The sequence below is a fragment of the Anabas testudineus genome, chromosome 4 (assembly GCF_900324465.2).
Source record: "Anabas testudineus chromosome 4, fAnaTes1.2, whole genome shotgun sequence".
Lineage (NCBI taxonomy): Eukaryota > Metazoa > Chordata > Actinopteri > Anabantiformes > Anabantidae > Anabas > Anabas testudineus.
In genome coordinates, this window is record NC_046613.1 from 11559730 (window position 1) to 11575185 (window position 15456).

The 15456-nt window shown below is 41.9% G+C and overlaps 1 protein-coding gene across 3 annotated transcripts in view; it reads left to right on the forward strand.

Moving 5' to 3' along the window:
- The first annotated feature begins 608 nt into the window (after window positions 1-608).
- Window positions 609-15456, forward strand: part of tle2a (TLE family member 2, transcriptional corepressor a) — a 37910-nt gene continuing 23062 nt past the window's right edge. For all 3 annotated transcript variants that reach the window (XM_026345924.1, XM_026345925.1, XM_026345926.1), the window contains exons 1-2: window positions 609-1223; window positions 10838-11001. In XM_026345924.1, the coding sequence (XP_026201709.1) occupies window positions 1200-1223; window positions 10838-11001 (188 nt within the window). In that variant the 5' untranslated portion in view covers window positions 609-1199. The remainder of the gene's footprint in view (window positions 1224-10837; window positions 11002-15456) is intronic.

The window sequence follows — 15456 nt, forward strand, 5'->3', positions numbered from 1 at the left end:
TCCATCACCCCCTGCACCCAGGAAAGGGTTAACCTCACCCAGTGCGTGTAGCCTGCTTGATTGACGTGCGGAGCCTTGTGCTACCTACCCCCACCAATCAGCAACCGGTCAGCGCACCCCACGTGGGCGTGCTCGCAGCCCATTGGTCCGTCTCGGCAGTGTTTACTGCGCTGAGGCCGAGCCCCACGTGGAGATTTCATTCAATCATTGAACAATTCTTCTGAATCTCTTCTTTTGTTTTTGCACTTTATTATTTTTTTGGTTTATTTCATACATTCAAAATGTCCCAATCGTGTCGATGCATGTTAAATATACATATGTGCGGATGAAGCGAATTGAAAAAGGTTTCCTTGCAAACATCACCAGGCTGTTTGAGGAGCAGCACTGTGGGAACGCTTCACGCTTTGCCTCGTGTGTTCATGACATTATTATTATTTCTTCCTGCAAAAAAAGGGAACTGTGTGTGATGTTATTAATTTTCATCAAACTAATTTGGGGGTGGAGGTGAGAGCGAGGGGGAGCAAACCGTGCCTTTAGGTCCCCCCTCCACCTCCTCCTCCTCCTCCTCCTCCTCCTTCTTAAAGAAAGCTACTCATGTTATGTCCCATTGAGGATCATTGAGGGGGGGTGAGAGCAGTGAGGGACTGGGAGTGCTGTGTGAAAAGAGTGCAGGGCCAGCGAGCGAGACAAAAGAGGCTGCGGCTGCGTTCAATGTGCTGCTGCTGCTGCTGCGTCCGTCTCCGAAGCCACAAGCAAAACCACATTTCCTCCCCCCCCCTTAATTTTTGCTCTGGCCTTCTCGACGGCGAGAATCTATCGGAGAGAGAGGGGAAACCAGCCGCGTTGAAGTTGAGCACTTCTTCTTCTTCTTCTTCTTCCTCCTCCTCCTCCTCCTCCTCGGACCGGGTGGTTCTCCTCCTGCTCTGCGCGTCCTCTCACTACGCGTCGAGTGCGCTGCGGTTGTGGGGCTGGAGATATACAGCAGAACAAAGGAGTCTTGAGGCGAGGAATGAGCGAGCCGAGACTAGCTTTGCATTCACCTCTGAAACCGGGCCAGATGCCTCTCTGAGACCAACAATAGTCCATCGGCCGCTCGTATCGCTCGACGAAGCTTTCCGCCCCAGAAGGGAGAAAGAAGAAGGACAAAAAAACAAAACAAAACACACACACACACGGACACACGCAAGTCGGCGGCTACAATGTTTCCTCAAAACCGAGCACCGGTAAGTCGGCTAGGCTGCTGTTTCTCAGTGTACATGTGTTGGACGGGGACATTGTCTCGTAACGTGGAGCTTTTGTGCGTAAAACAGTCCGGGGCTGGTTTTCAAACCCTCTCCGAGTCTCCAGGAGAAAGTGCAAACCGAAATTGTTGGTCTTTGTCATCCTTGCAGTGTATTTCCGGGGGCTGCTGCTGCTGCTGCTGGTGGTGGTGGTGGTGGGGGAGAGAGACTCCTTCGTGGTTGGATTTATGATACTCTAATCGCACATCTAGTGTCCACATCCCATCCTATTTGTGTTCTCGTTTGAACGCCCCGTGAAATCAGGGCTTCATGAAGGTCAAGTAGCTCGTTGTCAGCGTGGCTCAGGCTGAGTCCTCCTCAAACAACCTCCAACTTTGCAAAGTGTCTTTGTGCGGGGATCTCATGTCCCCCGGTGGCCTCCTCCACCTCCACCACCACCACCACCACCACCCTCAGGTTAGAAACATGGAGGACCCCCTTCTATCTCCATACTCTTGTAGAGTTGACCCAGATGATGAGGTGTGTGTTTGTCCCTTCACTGGGCTGTGAGAGAGGAGAGGAGAGGGGGGGGGGGGGGGGTGAGTCAGCTTGGCTTGTTGACACCTTCACTCACAGCTCCAACCCAAGTGCTACTCATTGTTTTCACTAATATCTGATTTTGCTTTTCTTTATTTCCAATCATATCAACAGAGTTTCATGCTCTTTATATATTAATAGAAGCTTTTATTTTCTCTAAGGAGCTCAGCACTACCACCAAAGGTCCTCTCTAACGGGTAGAACAGAAAGTGATGTACTCAGTCTTCAAAATTCATGTTGCATGGCTTTAATTTGTTTTAGTCGAGTTAGGTGGAGAGCTTTTGAGCTGACTGAAATACATAAACACTGGTCCTCCAGCTGTGTGAAGTATCAATTAAGACCTGCTCATTTGCCTAACCCTCATCCACGTCCCTCAGCCGTGCCACCCTGCACCCACCTCTGACAGTGTTTTGACATTCATGTCCCATGCATTGAAACCAGATTAAGCACATTGTGAAGTATAACTTCGTGCGAATGTGTGCACGCCGCTTTAATTAATTCTCTTCACAAATCCATTCAGACCCAAAAAGACGCATTGTTTTGATTTTTGAAGCCTTTGTCTGTTTGCATAATGCTCGAGTTGCCCTACAATCATGCATTGTAACTTCCCTTTTAGCTTGTGCTTCCTTTGAGCGATAAAGGGATCTTGTGAATCCCCTCTATCTAAACATACACAAAAATCACACACACACACACAGAGCAACAGCAGCCGTGTATGTAGTACAGTTGACTACAGGAAGGCAAGGCAGGAGGCAGACTGTGGGTCTGTGGTTTGCACTATAAACCCAATCCCTCTCATCCAGCCTCTCCTCGTTGTGTTCCTGTGAGAGCTCCAAACCACATCTTAATGTATGGGCAGGCATCCCAGTGTGAGAGGAGCAGACTGGGGCAGGTCTTGGTGGAGTGTTTAGTCCAGTGGTTCTGTTTCAGTTCAACCCTCCGCAGATCTCAACAGCGCTGTGTGATGCTCACATGTCCACGATGACTTTGGTCATCAGTAGCTCTTGTTTGCACCTTGGAGTGAAGGACCACTCAACCCAGCAGACTGCTTAATCTCTGAAACAAGACAGGCAGGAACCTGTCCTCACTGGAGACTGGTCTCATGTGAGGGGTCTCTCCTGTATCTTGCATAAACACATGGGCTGTATACTGTATCATATTATACAGTATATATAGTTGTATTTTCTGAAAAGATAATAGTTAATATTATGTAAAGTGAAGCCAATTCAAATTTCAGACTATTTTTAAATACACATATTGTACAGTTAGTGTAATTGTTTATTTAAATGTACATAAGTTGAACTTCTTACAAACGGAGATTAAAACTCTGGTTTCCAAACGGCGTAAAAGCGACACAGAAAGATTCTAGAAAATGCTTTAGACTGTCGAAGTGCACTGATGATTCAAACACACTAGACTAGCTGAGAAGCGTATGGGATGAGGCTGGCATGGTCTGCTATGCTTAATGTTCTTTTAAATCTGCCACATCAACAGAAACAGACAAACTATACTGTAGACAGCACAAAGTGCATGAGAAGAAGGAAGCAAAACAAATCATTTCCTTTAAATCGAGTTAACTTACACAGTAGGCATATGTTGAAATGGAATTGAAACAAGTTTGATGTATTTCACAAAGCCCCACGTTACCAAGTTGGTTTAAAAATTTCTATCTCTTGCCAAAGTGGACCTGGACTGCAGGAGGTAACAGGATTTTTAGTGAGCGATCAAAGACATTACGATCTCTCAAAGCTCCCAATAAGTGCAGTAATAATTTTCCCAAAAGCCCCTGTACCTAAAAATTCTTATCAAAGCTTTGGATTCAGTTTTCTTAAGCGGTTGTGGGTGATGAGTTAGTCTGCATTTCTTACCACTCTTGACAGCCATAAGTGGGTTAACATATCCTTTTCCAAATCTTTGTTCCTATGTGTGTTATGGTAATGTTTCATCATTCATAGCAAACGGTGATCATACAGGTTTCTAACGCATCCTCATGTTTGACGTGTTATCTGATTAAACTACTGATTTGGCAGCAACCCAAACTGCCCATCATAAACATTCATTAGAGTTTTCAGAGCTGCTTCCTGCTTCCTACTGTCTTTACAGCAGCCCACTGTTGAGCATGTTGTACACCTATAACAATTCATTTAGGGAATACAGGTAATAAACTAAGCAAACTTAGTCAATCATATAAGCATGATGCTACTGTGGGGCCGTACTACATTCTGTAACTGATATTCAAGTGTAAGTAGTACTTGGTGACTCCAGGCATTGCTGCACCGTCACTGTACTGATTATTGCAATGCCACATGTTAAACAGTACTCAGGCCACTTGACCCTACAATTTACGCCACTTTTACTAAGTGCCGTAGGGTTTTTGCTTGCACGAAGAACCGAGCGTCACAAGATGCGTCAGGTCAGAGCATATTTAAAACTCTTTTTTCTGTTTCTTTACCATAGATAGTTTTCTTTTCTTTTTTTTTAAACAAATATTTGTTTGTGAGCTTTTAGGACCTCTGAGAAAGAAAGAGGCCAGATGTGTTTTCAGCATTCCCAATCGTGAGCATGTGCTAAATCTTCCTCCTACATCCTAACCCTTCTTCTAAATGAATATCTAGTTGTGGAAACATAGATGGGGCCAGGTGGGACATGCACTATAGAATAGAGTATTTTGAGGGAAAGGCTGAGAGTCCTTTGCTCAAAGCAACCCTCGACTTCCCGAGTCCTAGCATGCTTTTAGCTCTTTATCACCACTGTTGTCCAGTGGCGAGAGTGTGGCTATCGATCAGGAGCTCGCCTGCTTCACTCAGCCAGCGATTAGATGGAGTGAGGGGGGGGGAGAAAAGAGAAAAGGCAGAGGAAAATGAAGCAAGAGTCTGAGGGGATCTCAAGTTTACACAAGCTGTTGTGGAGGTGCGTCTCGGTGGAAGGAACAAACGAGCTGAGGGGGTTACCTAATAAAAGAAGGCACCTCCAGCAATTAAGCCAGCTGACAAGCAAACTGTGGCGCTTCGCTAAATGTGGGCTGACAGCAGGGAAATTTGAATAACGAGACTTGCGGGAGGAAGGAGAGAGCGGCGAGGAGGTGGTGGGGGTTGGATGGGGGAGAAAGAAAGATGTGTGGCGCTAATGAAACAGGTGCCGGGCAGCCCCTCCCCCTTTAAGAGCAGGAATCATTGAGAGATTACCAGCATGTTTCTTCACTACAGAGCCAAGCAGATAGCTATTTGAGTTGAGGAAGGGGGGGGGCACTGTGTCTTTTATTTCCCACTGGAAATCGCTTTAACAATGCAACTCGCTGCCGAATTTTGACAGCCGTGTTTGAATAATTTGACGTAGAGGCTTTAACTTTGAACGCTTTTGATAAAGGACAGTGTATTGACATGTTTCATGGCTCTCGGATATGGGGAGGTGTGTTTCAGGCACGTGTGGGTGAACACACAGAGATACACACACATTCAGACAGCTATTCTGGGTTAGACCCACTGTCACAGCGTCCTTGGTGGTAGTCAGATGAGAGAGCTCGGTGGGTGTTTACTCAGATGATCGACTTTGTGGGTAAGCAGTAATTAGTGGCGTGACTAATGGGCCGAGCTATATGAAGGGAGGAAGCGGCGCTGAATCTTCCCAGCTGAGGGAGACGGATCAAGATTAAACAAATAAAATGGAACTGCAATCTAAACATTTGGCCATGTATATTTTAGCCACATTAGCAGCAGGACATGGTTCATTGCATACACTATGGACAAAATTAGAATGAAATGGAGAAAAATCACGTTCTCCAATAATGTGAATTTTATGACGTGCTACATTTCCTTTAGTACTTTTATGACGTTCACATTTGTGGTTTTGAGATAAATGTTTTGAAATTAAATCGTTATAAGATTTGTTGCAGACATTCATATTTTGATCAGGATGAATTGTATTGTGTATTACCTGGCTTACTTGTACTGTGTGCTAATTAGCAAATTTTGGCATAGTGAAAGTCATAAAATATTATATTTTGAATATATCAGCATGTTGGTGTTGTTACTGTGTGAATGTTAATGTGCTGACATTGGAGTTTAGCTCCAAGTACAGTATCATATGGCTGCTATTCTTAGGATTGTTTTTGTGTCATTGGTAAACATTTCATGTTAAATTGAAATTTGTTCTGCCTGCCAGTGGAAATTGCTGTTTTTATGCTAGATAAGCTAGACTCTGTGGCCAAATGTGGACACAGTTAGTGTTTAGGGTATGTATGGAGACCTTGAGATGGCAGAAAAGAAACAATCCTGCAAAGGCAGGTTTATATATGAAAGAGCTAAGAAGAATCATCTTTTCATGCTAAAACCACAATTTGATCAGTGAAAATGGAAGAGAAAAGAAGAAGAATGTAAAAGGTCATTTAAAAGAAATCTCTTCCTCCCTGCATCACCTGCACCTTAGGAAGAAGACATAAAGGAGCGTCTTTTAAGTCAACCGAATATTCCTATGGTCACACGACCACATCATAAAAGTGGTGGCCCCTTTTTAGTTCCATTAGCAAATTGTGGGTCAGTGTGGGTTGTAAGGATTCGCATCTTGCGCATTCCCATCAGTACTGACGTAGGAGCAATGTCATGTGTGAATACAATAAAGTGCATGTGTGCTTGTAAATAGTTGTGGAAAAGTGCATCATGCATGCATCCACTTAGTGTTTGTAGTGGGCATGTGTGGGCGTGCAGTCTTGTCTATGTATGTGCGCATATGGCTATTTGAGGGTGGGGGGTTAGAGCAAGGATGTGAGGTCATAGTGGTTTGTTGCTTGCGGTGTAATTAGAGGTAACTCAAATGAAAACAGGAATGATTTCATTCAGGGGATACCACACTGTTAATGCTTGTTTCGTGTCAGAATTTAATGTGTGCACAGATACTAGTTTGTCTGCAGCATTTTTATCCGCTTGAATTTGTTTGTGTATATGTATATTTGCATTTGCTGATTTTGTTGCATGGCTGGTGATCCTCTGTTTCTCACCAGTTAGGCATGTTTAAAACTACTTATTTGATTGTGTCCACTATCTTACCCCACTTAAGGAATGTGGGCATTGATTAAGTAATTTCTGTCCCAATAGATGGTGAGTTCATGCTCTTCTCATTCCCATCAGGTCGTCATTTAATCATTGCAATTGAGTAAGAGGCAGATCAGTGTGAGTGTGTGTGATTATGTGTTGCTACATGTGATGTGACAGGGTCATGTATGGGGTTTCTTTGATGGGCTTGTGCTATAGGTGGCCTTGAACCTCTACCTTTGGCCTTTGTCAGCTTGCCTCCTGGAACAGATCAGAGCGCAGCAGCACTGGCGACAACACAGAGCTTGGGGCTGTCAACACCTCCTTAGTGATTTATCTAAACTAGTTGAGTAATCAGATGATCTCTAATCAAATCGGAGAAAAGCTTTCCTTCCTCACGCCGCCCCTCCCTCGTGCAGTCCTTTTTTAGTATTACAGAAACTGACTTTATGATTGTATGAGCCACAGAAAGATCCTGTAATCGTGGAACGATGATTTTCAGTCTGTGTGAGGCTTGGTGAAGGGCAGGCAGCATGTCTCGTTTGCTTTAGAGCTAGGACACGGCTGAGAGGCAGGGAATAACTGACTCTGGGATTATCAGGTGAAACTCTTAGCCTAGATCCATTCTGAGAGGTCACCAGGTCAGCATGATTACCTGACCTCTCACTTTAAAGCCTGCTCAGCTGTTTACTGGATCAAAAGTTGTGGCAGCTTAATAGTGGTAAGCAGTGGAAAATGTAAGGATTTAGGAAAGAGGTTATATACGCTGGAATAGGATCTGTGCCTGTGTTTCAAGCAACTGTTTGCATGAGTCTGGTCTGGTGTGAATCATCATAACAATAACCCTAACCATCAGACTGGAGCTGGAGTTGTGCGTAAGGTCCTGAGTGGCTGAGACAGGAGAGAGACAGTGGTTTCCTCCACCTATATGAACATTAGAAAATGGACGAACTATGTCGTGCAACTATCTTTAGTGTTTTGACTTTATTTGCAATGCTGTTCCTCTTGCCCTGTGGAGACGAGGCTTTGTGGAAAAAATGAAATCCCTAAAAATATTGTAAAGAAACAGGAGGAAAAAGGGTGATTGAAAAGGAGAAAGAAGGATCGTCTTCGCTTTCCTCTTTCCATCGCCCTAAAAATGGCCTTGGTGCACTTTTTTTTTTTCCTGTGAAGAGTCATTGGTGCGTGTGTGTGTGTGTGAAAGAGGAGGGAAATGTGTGTGTTTAATCATGGGGTTTTGAGAGAAAGGGGGAGTGTCTGTGTGTATCAGTGTAAGGGTTAGTGTGTAATGGTGGCTTTGTGCGTGTGAAGGAAAAGGTGCGTGCGTGTGTGTGTTTGTGTGTGTGTGTGTCTCGCTGTCTGTGATTTAGGAGGGGAATCTGGTCGACAGATTGAGAGCAGCTTGTTAGAGAGAGGAACAATGAGGCCACAGCCCCTCTCCTATCGTCTTTTTTTCTTTCCTTTTCCTTGTTTTTCTCTTTCTTTCCATTTTCTCTTCACTCTTATTTACATCTTTCACAACAGATTCTCAGTCTCCCCTTCCTCTTTTTTTTGTATATGTACGTTCAGACTTTCTCACTTGTCAGTCTTACCCATGTTACGTGTGTTTTTTATTTTTTATTTTCTTCGTTTTTCTTCCCTTTGCACACTACCGGCTCGTATCGACTGCAGGTACAGACACACTCTGCTCTTGTCAATACCACACACTGCCCCTGCTGTTCTTCTGGGCTCTGCAGTTGAGTGATGGTGTGATTAAGTTGTTAATTAATCATCATTAATGTGATACAAACAACACTGATGTGTAGGACATTGAGATTAGAGATGTGTGTTGTTTTTTTGAAATCAAATGAATCATTACTGCTGTCATTCAGTTCTGCCCACTTGCACCTATTGGCATTGAGCTCGGGCTGTTGTGTCTAACTGGAAAGGAGGGCAGTTTGTTTTTGGCGTTCTTGTGGGACACACTGTGTTGTCCTAGCGGGCATGGTGCCATTAAACCAAAACTCACAAGTACAGGTGAATGGAAACAAGGTAATTAAAATAAGCGGTCTAGTCGAGCTTTAAGGCTGAAAGAGGTCGACTGACTGAACATTATCACATTAGAGAGAGACTTGAAATCATCCACAAGGGAAATGAGAAACAATACTTGAAATATCTTTCAGTAGTAAATGACCAATATAGATAAAAAGCTTTGCTCCTGTTTCACCCTGTGACACACAAGCATAGTTTAGTGTTGGTATAAGATGCACAGACGTTGTAACAACAGTTCCACTAAGCACTTATTTTATCTTTTAACTTAACCATCAATTAGTGACGTCAAAGAGTTTAACGTCTTAACGTCGTCATGACGCACCAAGTAGGGAAGCATCATTATGTGACGTTGTGGGATGAGAAAGGGTTGATTATCCTAGTTTTTCGTAATTTAAAAACACAGGAGTACACTTCTTAAAAAAAGAAAAGGTCCAGAACATAGTATTTCTTGAATTATATTTATTCCAAGCTGCACAATTAAGAAGCTGAGCTCATTTTAGTAAAACTGCTAAGAGCCAGACAAAGGCTGGCAAAGCTGCGTGACTCTCAGTTAAGGCTGTGTATAGGAGCTGCCCTCTTCCACTACCATCCTAGAAAATATATTGCTCTGGGGTAAACTCATGTAGTCTGCTGGAATTTAAGAAATGACCTGCTGCACTGCAACTGCTCCACATGAAGACTTTTGTTTTTCATTTAGAAAATGTTATTGTTGAAATGTAATATCTGTAATGTAATAATATATATATATATATATATATATATATATATATATATATATATATATATATATATATATATATATATATATATATATATATAAACATAAACAAAATGCTTTTAAAAAGCCACTAGAAATTAGATAATAGAAAGTGTCAGCATAAAAATCATGTTTTTAATATATATTATTTTTATTTCAGCCAACTGAGGTTGTTCTAGTATCTTCTAAGAGTCTGAAATAAAACAACCTCGCTCTAAATTTGGCATCACATTAACTACTGTTGGGTCAACATACCGTGAATCAATATTGGGTTTAATTTAAACCGTACCAACAATTTATTCATATGTTAACGCTCGATACAGACCCTTATGTTGGGTGATTTTCTATCCATGGCTACGGAGTCAACTTACCCTTTGTGATATTTTTTACCTCGTGATTTTTGTGTATTAATGTCCTTGTTTTTATCTTTACATCTCCCTTCACATGTTACCATGTTACATTAACATAGTTATATTTAAACCAGGCAGCATTCTCCTGAAAAATAAACAGTATTATCACTTAACCTCACTGTCAGATATAACCATCATGAAGCCTGTGAACTGACTTTCCCAGACCCTGTCAGCTTCTACTCTGTTATTTTGACAGAGAGCCAAACAGACAGACAGACGGGCAGCCCCCACCATCCTCCTAGTCCAGCTCTCAGCCTCCTTTTGTCTGCCTGTCCTGCAGCATTACCTCTATGGTTGTAGTCTCCTAATTGCTCTGGACCCTGCAGAGAAGGGAGACTAAGCACAGGGGTTCAGGGGGGAGGTCTTCAGCCACGGTCCTTTTTCCTTTTCTCCCTCCCCACTGCTCTTTCTTCTTTTTTTTTTTTTTATTGCTTTCTTCTACCAAGGCTTGCAATTAAACAAGGTTTGCACATTTGGCTAAGAAGCTCTTGCTCTTGTCTTAGCCCTCTCATCCAAGTGTGTGACAGATTAACATCTGGTTCTGCTGGCAGTTACAGTATCTTTATAGTTGGTTACACACACACCTGCAGATTTGATGTAATATAGTGAATGATAATGGAGATCCTTAGTTTGAAGAAGCAGTTTGGGTGAAACTTTTCTTTTACCATAGGAATTAGTCATATTACGCACATTATTGCTCTTCGATATAAGTTATTTGGAAATCTGATATCATTGTTTTTGGTGATTGTAAGTGTTTACTTGAATTTCTAAGATGTCCATTTTGTCTCTTCGCAGGCACCTTTGCAGCCACCCCCAGGATCTTCTGCCTCAGTGGTGGCAGCCGCAGCAGCCGCAGCCGCAGCAGCATCGGGGACACCCCAGTCACTGAAACTAACCTACCCAGAAACTTTGGACCGTATCAAGGAAGAATTTCAGTTCCTCCAGACCCAATACCACAGGTGGGTGTGTGGGAGTTATTGTAGTTTATTTTATAGTGTCTGTTTTACTGGAAATGTGAATTTCCATTACTGGAAATTTCCATTACTGGAAATACACCAAAATCAACACAAAAAAATGTAAGGGTACCTGATACAGGTGAAATGAGCTTTCAGTACTCTAAAAAGTTATCACAGTCACAATCAAATTGTACTCTGCCTGGTGGACTGAGAGGATTACCCCTTTCAGGTTACCTACCAGGAATAAGCACTTGGATGAATGACTGGTCATTGCATTCATTGCCACTTGATACATTGTTTTTCTTGACGCGTCTTGTCGCATGTCTTACATGTGTACATACACACTGATACACCCAACTGACATAATGCAAGGCTATGTGATATGTCACAGTTGGACAAATTGAGGTATACGGTTATACATTATACTAATACATACATACATATGCAGGCTCACCCTATTTGCAGGACTCTGGTTTGCTTGATGTGCAGGAATGTGGCCAGAATACCTTTTGAATGTGGGATTTAGGCAGTCCTGGTCTCCCCTCTCTTTCCCTCTGTCTCGCTTCCTCCCTTCCTCCCTTTTTGTCTCTCCCTCTCCCCTTTCTGCTCTCCTGGCACACCTTCACAGGGCCCCCCCACCCCTTCACTCTCCTCCCCTCATCCTGCTTTGATTTAGCTGGCCAAAATCTCCCCTCCCTCCATTCCCCCTCCCCCTTCAAACTTCTTTTGTTGGTATGTGTTTGTGTGTCTGTGTGTCTATGTGTTCGGCCTGTCTCAAGCTCAAAACTCACAGTCCACAATGTCCACAACTAGGGTAGGGTGGCTGCATCCACACATATATGAACCTTGCCACCAAATTTGAATAGGACTGAAATATATCAAATATTAGTTACATTAACATTAATATAAAATATATGATCAAATGATTCTTAAACTATAACATTATATGTAACAGTAAAATTATATCATTGGTTAAAATGAGTAAATTTAGAACAGTGAGATGTTACATTTTTAGATAATTGTATTATATTATATATTTTAATTATGTTGGCACTACATACAGTTACGTACACCCATACCCGTAAAGCAACCTTTTGAGCATAGGCGACCTAGACAAATCAAGCCATTCAGTGAACATGAGTCACCCCTGGATCTGTTGGTTGAGACAGTGTGATCAGCTCCTCTGGCAGCATTTCAGCGTTACACCTCATGTTACAAAACACCTGGAGCATTGCCCTCTTGCCAAGCACTGGTGCTGAGAACCAGTGAGCAGGATAAACAATAAATGAATGATGAGATTAAGAACACGATTGAGAGCAAGAGTGAGCTTGTGATTCTATCTGCATTTTCCAGTTTTGATAACACACTGTGGGCTGTTTTAGCAGGCCTGGGTCACATTTCCAGTAAAAGATTGGTCAACCATCCTGCAGCGTTCTCCTATAGCCCAGAGGCCGTTAGCACAAAACAGAGCAGAGTAAAACACTGAATATTACTACAAATGAAAACTAACATTGAGTAACAATAACATTGGCTTTGGAATAGACCACGCGTTATCAGATGTTCTTTCATGTGAATGTGTTCGTGTGTGAATCTGTTAACTGGAATGACAGGTCTGATAATTGGTGTATAAATGGCAGTAAACCTGAGCTGCTTCCCATGCCTGTGCTTTTTTTTAATGTTTTCTTTATTGGAAACTCTGCAACAGCAACATAGCTGCCTTTGAGTTTGAAGAAACAAATTTGAAACCTATTGTTGGAACCTGTTAAAGTGTTTTTGACTGATAATATGATGTCAGCCTTCTTAACTTGGTATGTTAGAGCTCAAAATCACAAATGGAAAAATTTGCCTTAGAGCATTCCAAGTCAAATTACAACCAGAAAAACAATGCACTTATCATTGAAGGTTGTATTTTACAAGTGTCTTCGTTGTGTGAAGCAAAACATGATATAATTTCTGTGTATCAGATTTATTATAAAACATTGCTTCCACTCACAGTTGGCAGGTTACTGTTTTGTTCAAATTAGCGATACAGGTTTTAAACAGTTAATCAATAGTCAGCACATTAACTGTCAATTGGTTAATCTTCAAAAAGAGAACAGGGTAAAAAAAAAATTTTTAAACAGTGCTGTCAATCTTTTCTTTGGTAAGTGAAAATTTGCTCTATTGGGTTGAGATCAGGGGATTGAATATTCAACTTCTTTGCGTTGAGGACTCATGGGTATCTTTTGCTGTATGTTTGGGTCATTATCCATCTGCTGTAGTTCTGCAGCATTTGGCTCAATCTGAGAAGAGAGAATAGCCCCGTACACTTCAGAATTCACCTTGCTACTTCTGTCAGTGGTCGCATCATCAATCAGTGCCAGTGACCCAGTTCCACTGACTGACAAAACATGGTCCATTCTTTCCTGTTCCCATCATCCTGGTCAACCTTGTTTTCATCAGTCCAAAGAAATTTTATTCTAGAACAGGCTTTTTTTTTTTTTAATGCTATCTGGCAAAGTCTAACCTGACCTAACCTGTGCTCATCCACTTCAGTTGTCTTCCATGGTCTTTCAGACCTTTTTCTGTTGCTGAGCTGCCAATTCCTACTAATGGCCAATACGACAAACTGTTATAGTGCCCATTCCCAATGATTTTTATTATCTCTCTAGCTGTTTTCACATATGCACTCTGGACAATGTTTGGAGAATCAGGTCCAGTCATTGTACAGAGTTCTGTGTTCACATATGCAACACACTGCAGGAGAAATACCCAGTGACATGCATTCCTATTTGGGAAAACACTTGGGTTTTCAGGCATGGGGGTGCAGAGTGGTAGCTGTGTGGAGCACGCTGGATTTACAACATGATGCATAAAGGAAACCACAGAAATCAGTGTATTGTTTAATGCACATTGAAGTAGAGCCAGTTATATGATTAGAAATGATGCGTTATGTATGTAATTCAGGTTTTCAGAAGGAAATAAACATGACCCAACAGCCAAAAGTATAGTAAATATTTCTTATAGTTTCTAGGGTTGAGCAGATCGACTGTAAGGCGCTGTAACTACTCCGGACAATTACCTACTATATTCACACATGAGCTCACATGAACATTTTACTGACTTTGTACTAGGGAGCTAGATTGCAGGTTAAAGTCCGGGTAATGTTCGAGCTGACTGACTTAAACGTTTGCAGCTTGCCAACTTAAGGATGGTATTTGTAGACATTCTTTTTTTTTCTTTTTTTTTTTTTCTTTCCCTCAGCCTAAGAATGGCACCCTTCATTTGCATACACACCTGGGACTCATGTTGAAAGTTCCAATATATACAGTGACAAGAGTAGTAAAAAGTATATGAACCTTTTGGAATCATAAAATGTGATCTGATCCTTATCTAAGAGTATTAACAAATACAATGTGCCTAAAGTAATAAAACAAAACAATTCTAGTCTTTCATGTCTTTATTGAGAACAACCATAAAAACCTCACAGTGCAAGTGTAAAAAGTATATGAACCCTTTAAATAATGACCTCAAAAAAGCTAATTGGAGTCAGGTGTTAGCAGAAGTTAAGAAAATTAGTATGGACTGACAAAAAACACTCAATTGATCAAGAATTGTTGTTTTACAAAAAGCTGGAAAGGGTTACAAAGACTGTCAAGACTTCAGAAATTCACTAGTCTACAGTTACAAACAATCTACAAATGGAGACACTTTGGGACTGTGGCTACTCTACCAAGAAGTGAGCAGCCAGTCAAAATGCCCCCAAGAGCACAACAAACACTCACCAATGTGGTAAAGAAGCAACTCTGAGTGACAGCCAAAGATTTAATGAAACTGGCTAACATCTATGTTCATTACTCTACAGTAGGTAAAACATTGAACTGTCTGACAGGACACCAAGACGGAAGCTGTTGTGCCTGAAGTTTGCCAAAGAGCATATTGACACTCCACAGCAGTATTGGACAATTATTTTGGTGGACTGATGAAACTATATTAAACTATTTGGAAAGAACATACAAAAAAAAAAGCACATTACATATCATCATGAAAAGATCATCCCAATCGTAAAGTATGGTGGAGGAAACATCATGATTTGGATCTGCTTTGCTGCATCAGGACCTGACCAGCTTGACTGGGGGAGAAGATGAATTCCCTAGTGTATGAAAAATTCTTCAGCATAATGTGAGAATGTCTGTTCGTCAGCTGAAACTCTGTAGAAGTTGGGTGATGCAACAGGACAATGAACCAAAACACACAACAGAATGGCTTCAGAAAAACTAAATCTGCCTTTTGGAGTGGCCAAGTCAGAGCCCAGACCTCAAACCAATAGAGATGCTATGGAACCATTTTAAGAGAGCCATACACGTGAGACACCTAAAGAATACGACAGAGCTCAAGCAGTTCTGCTGGAAGAATGGGCTAAAATTCCTCCTGAACAATGTGCAGGTCTGATTCACAGCTACAGGAAGCGCTTGGTTG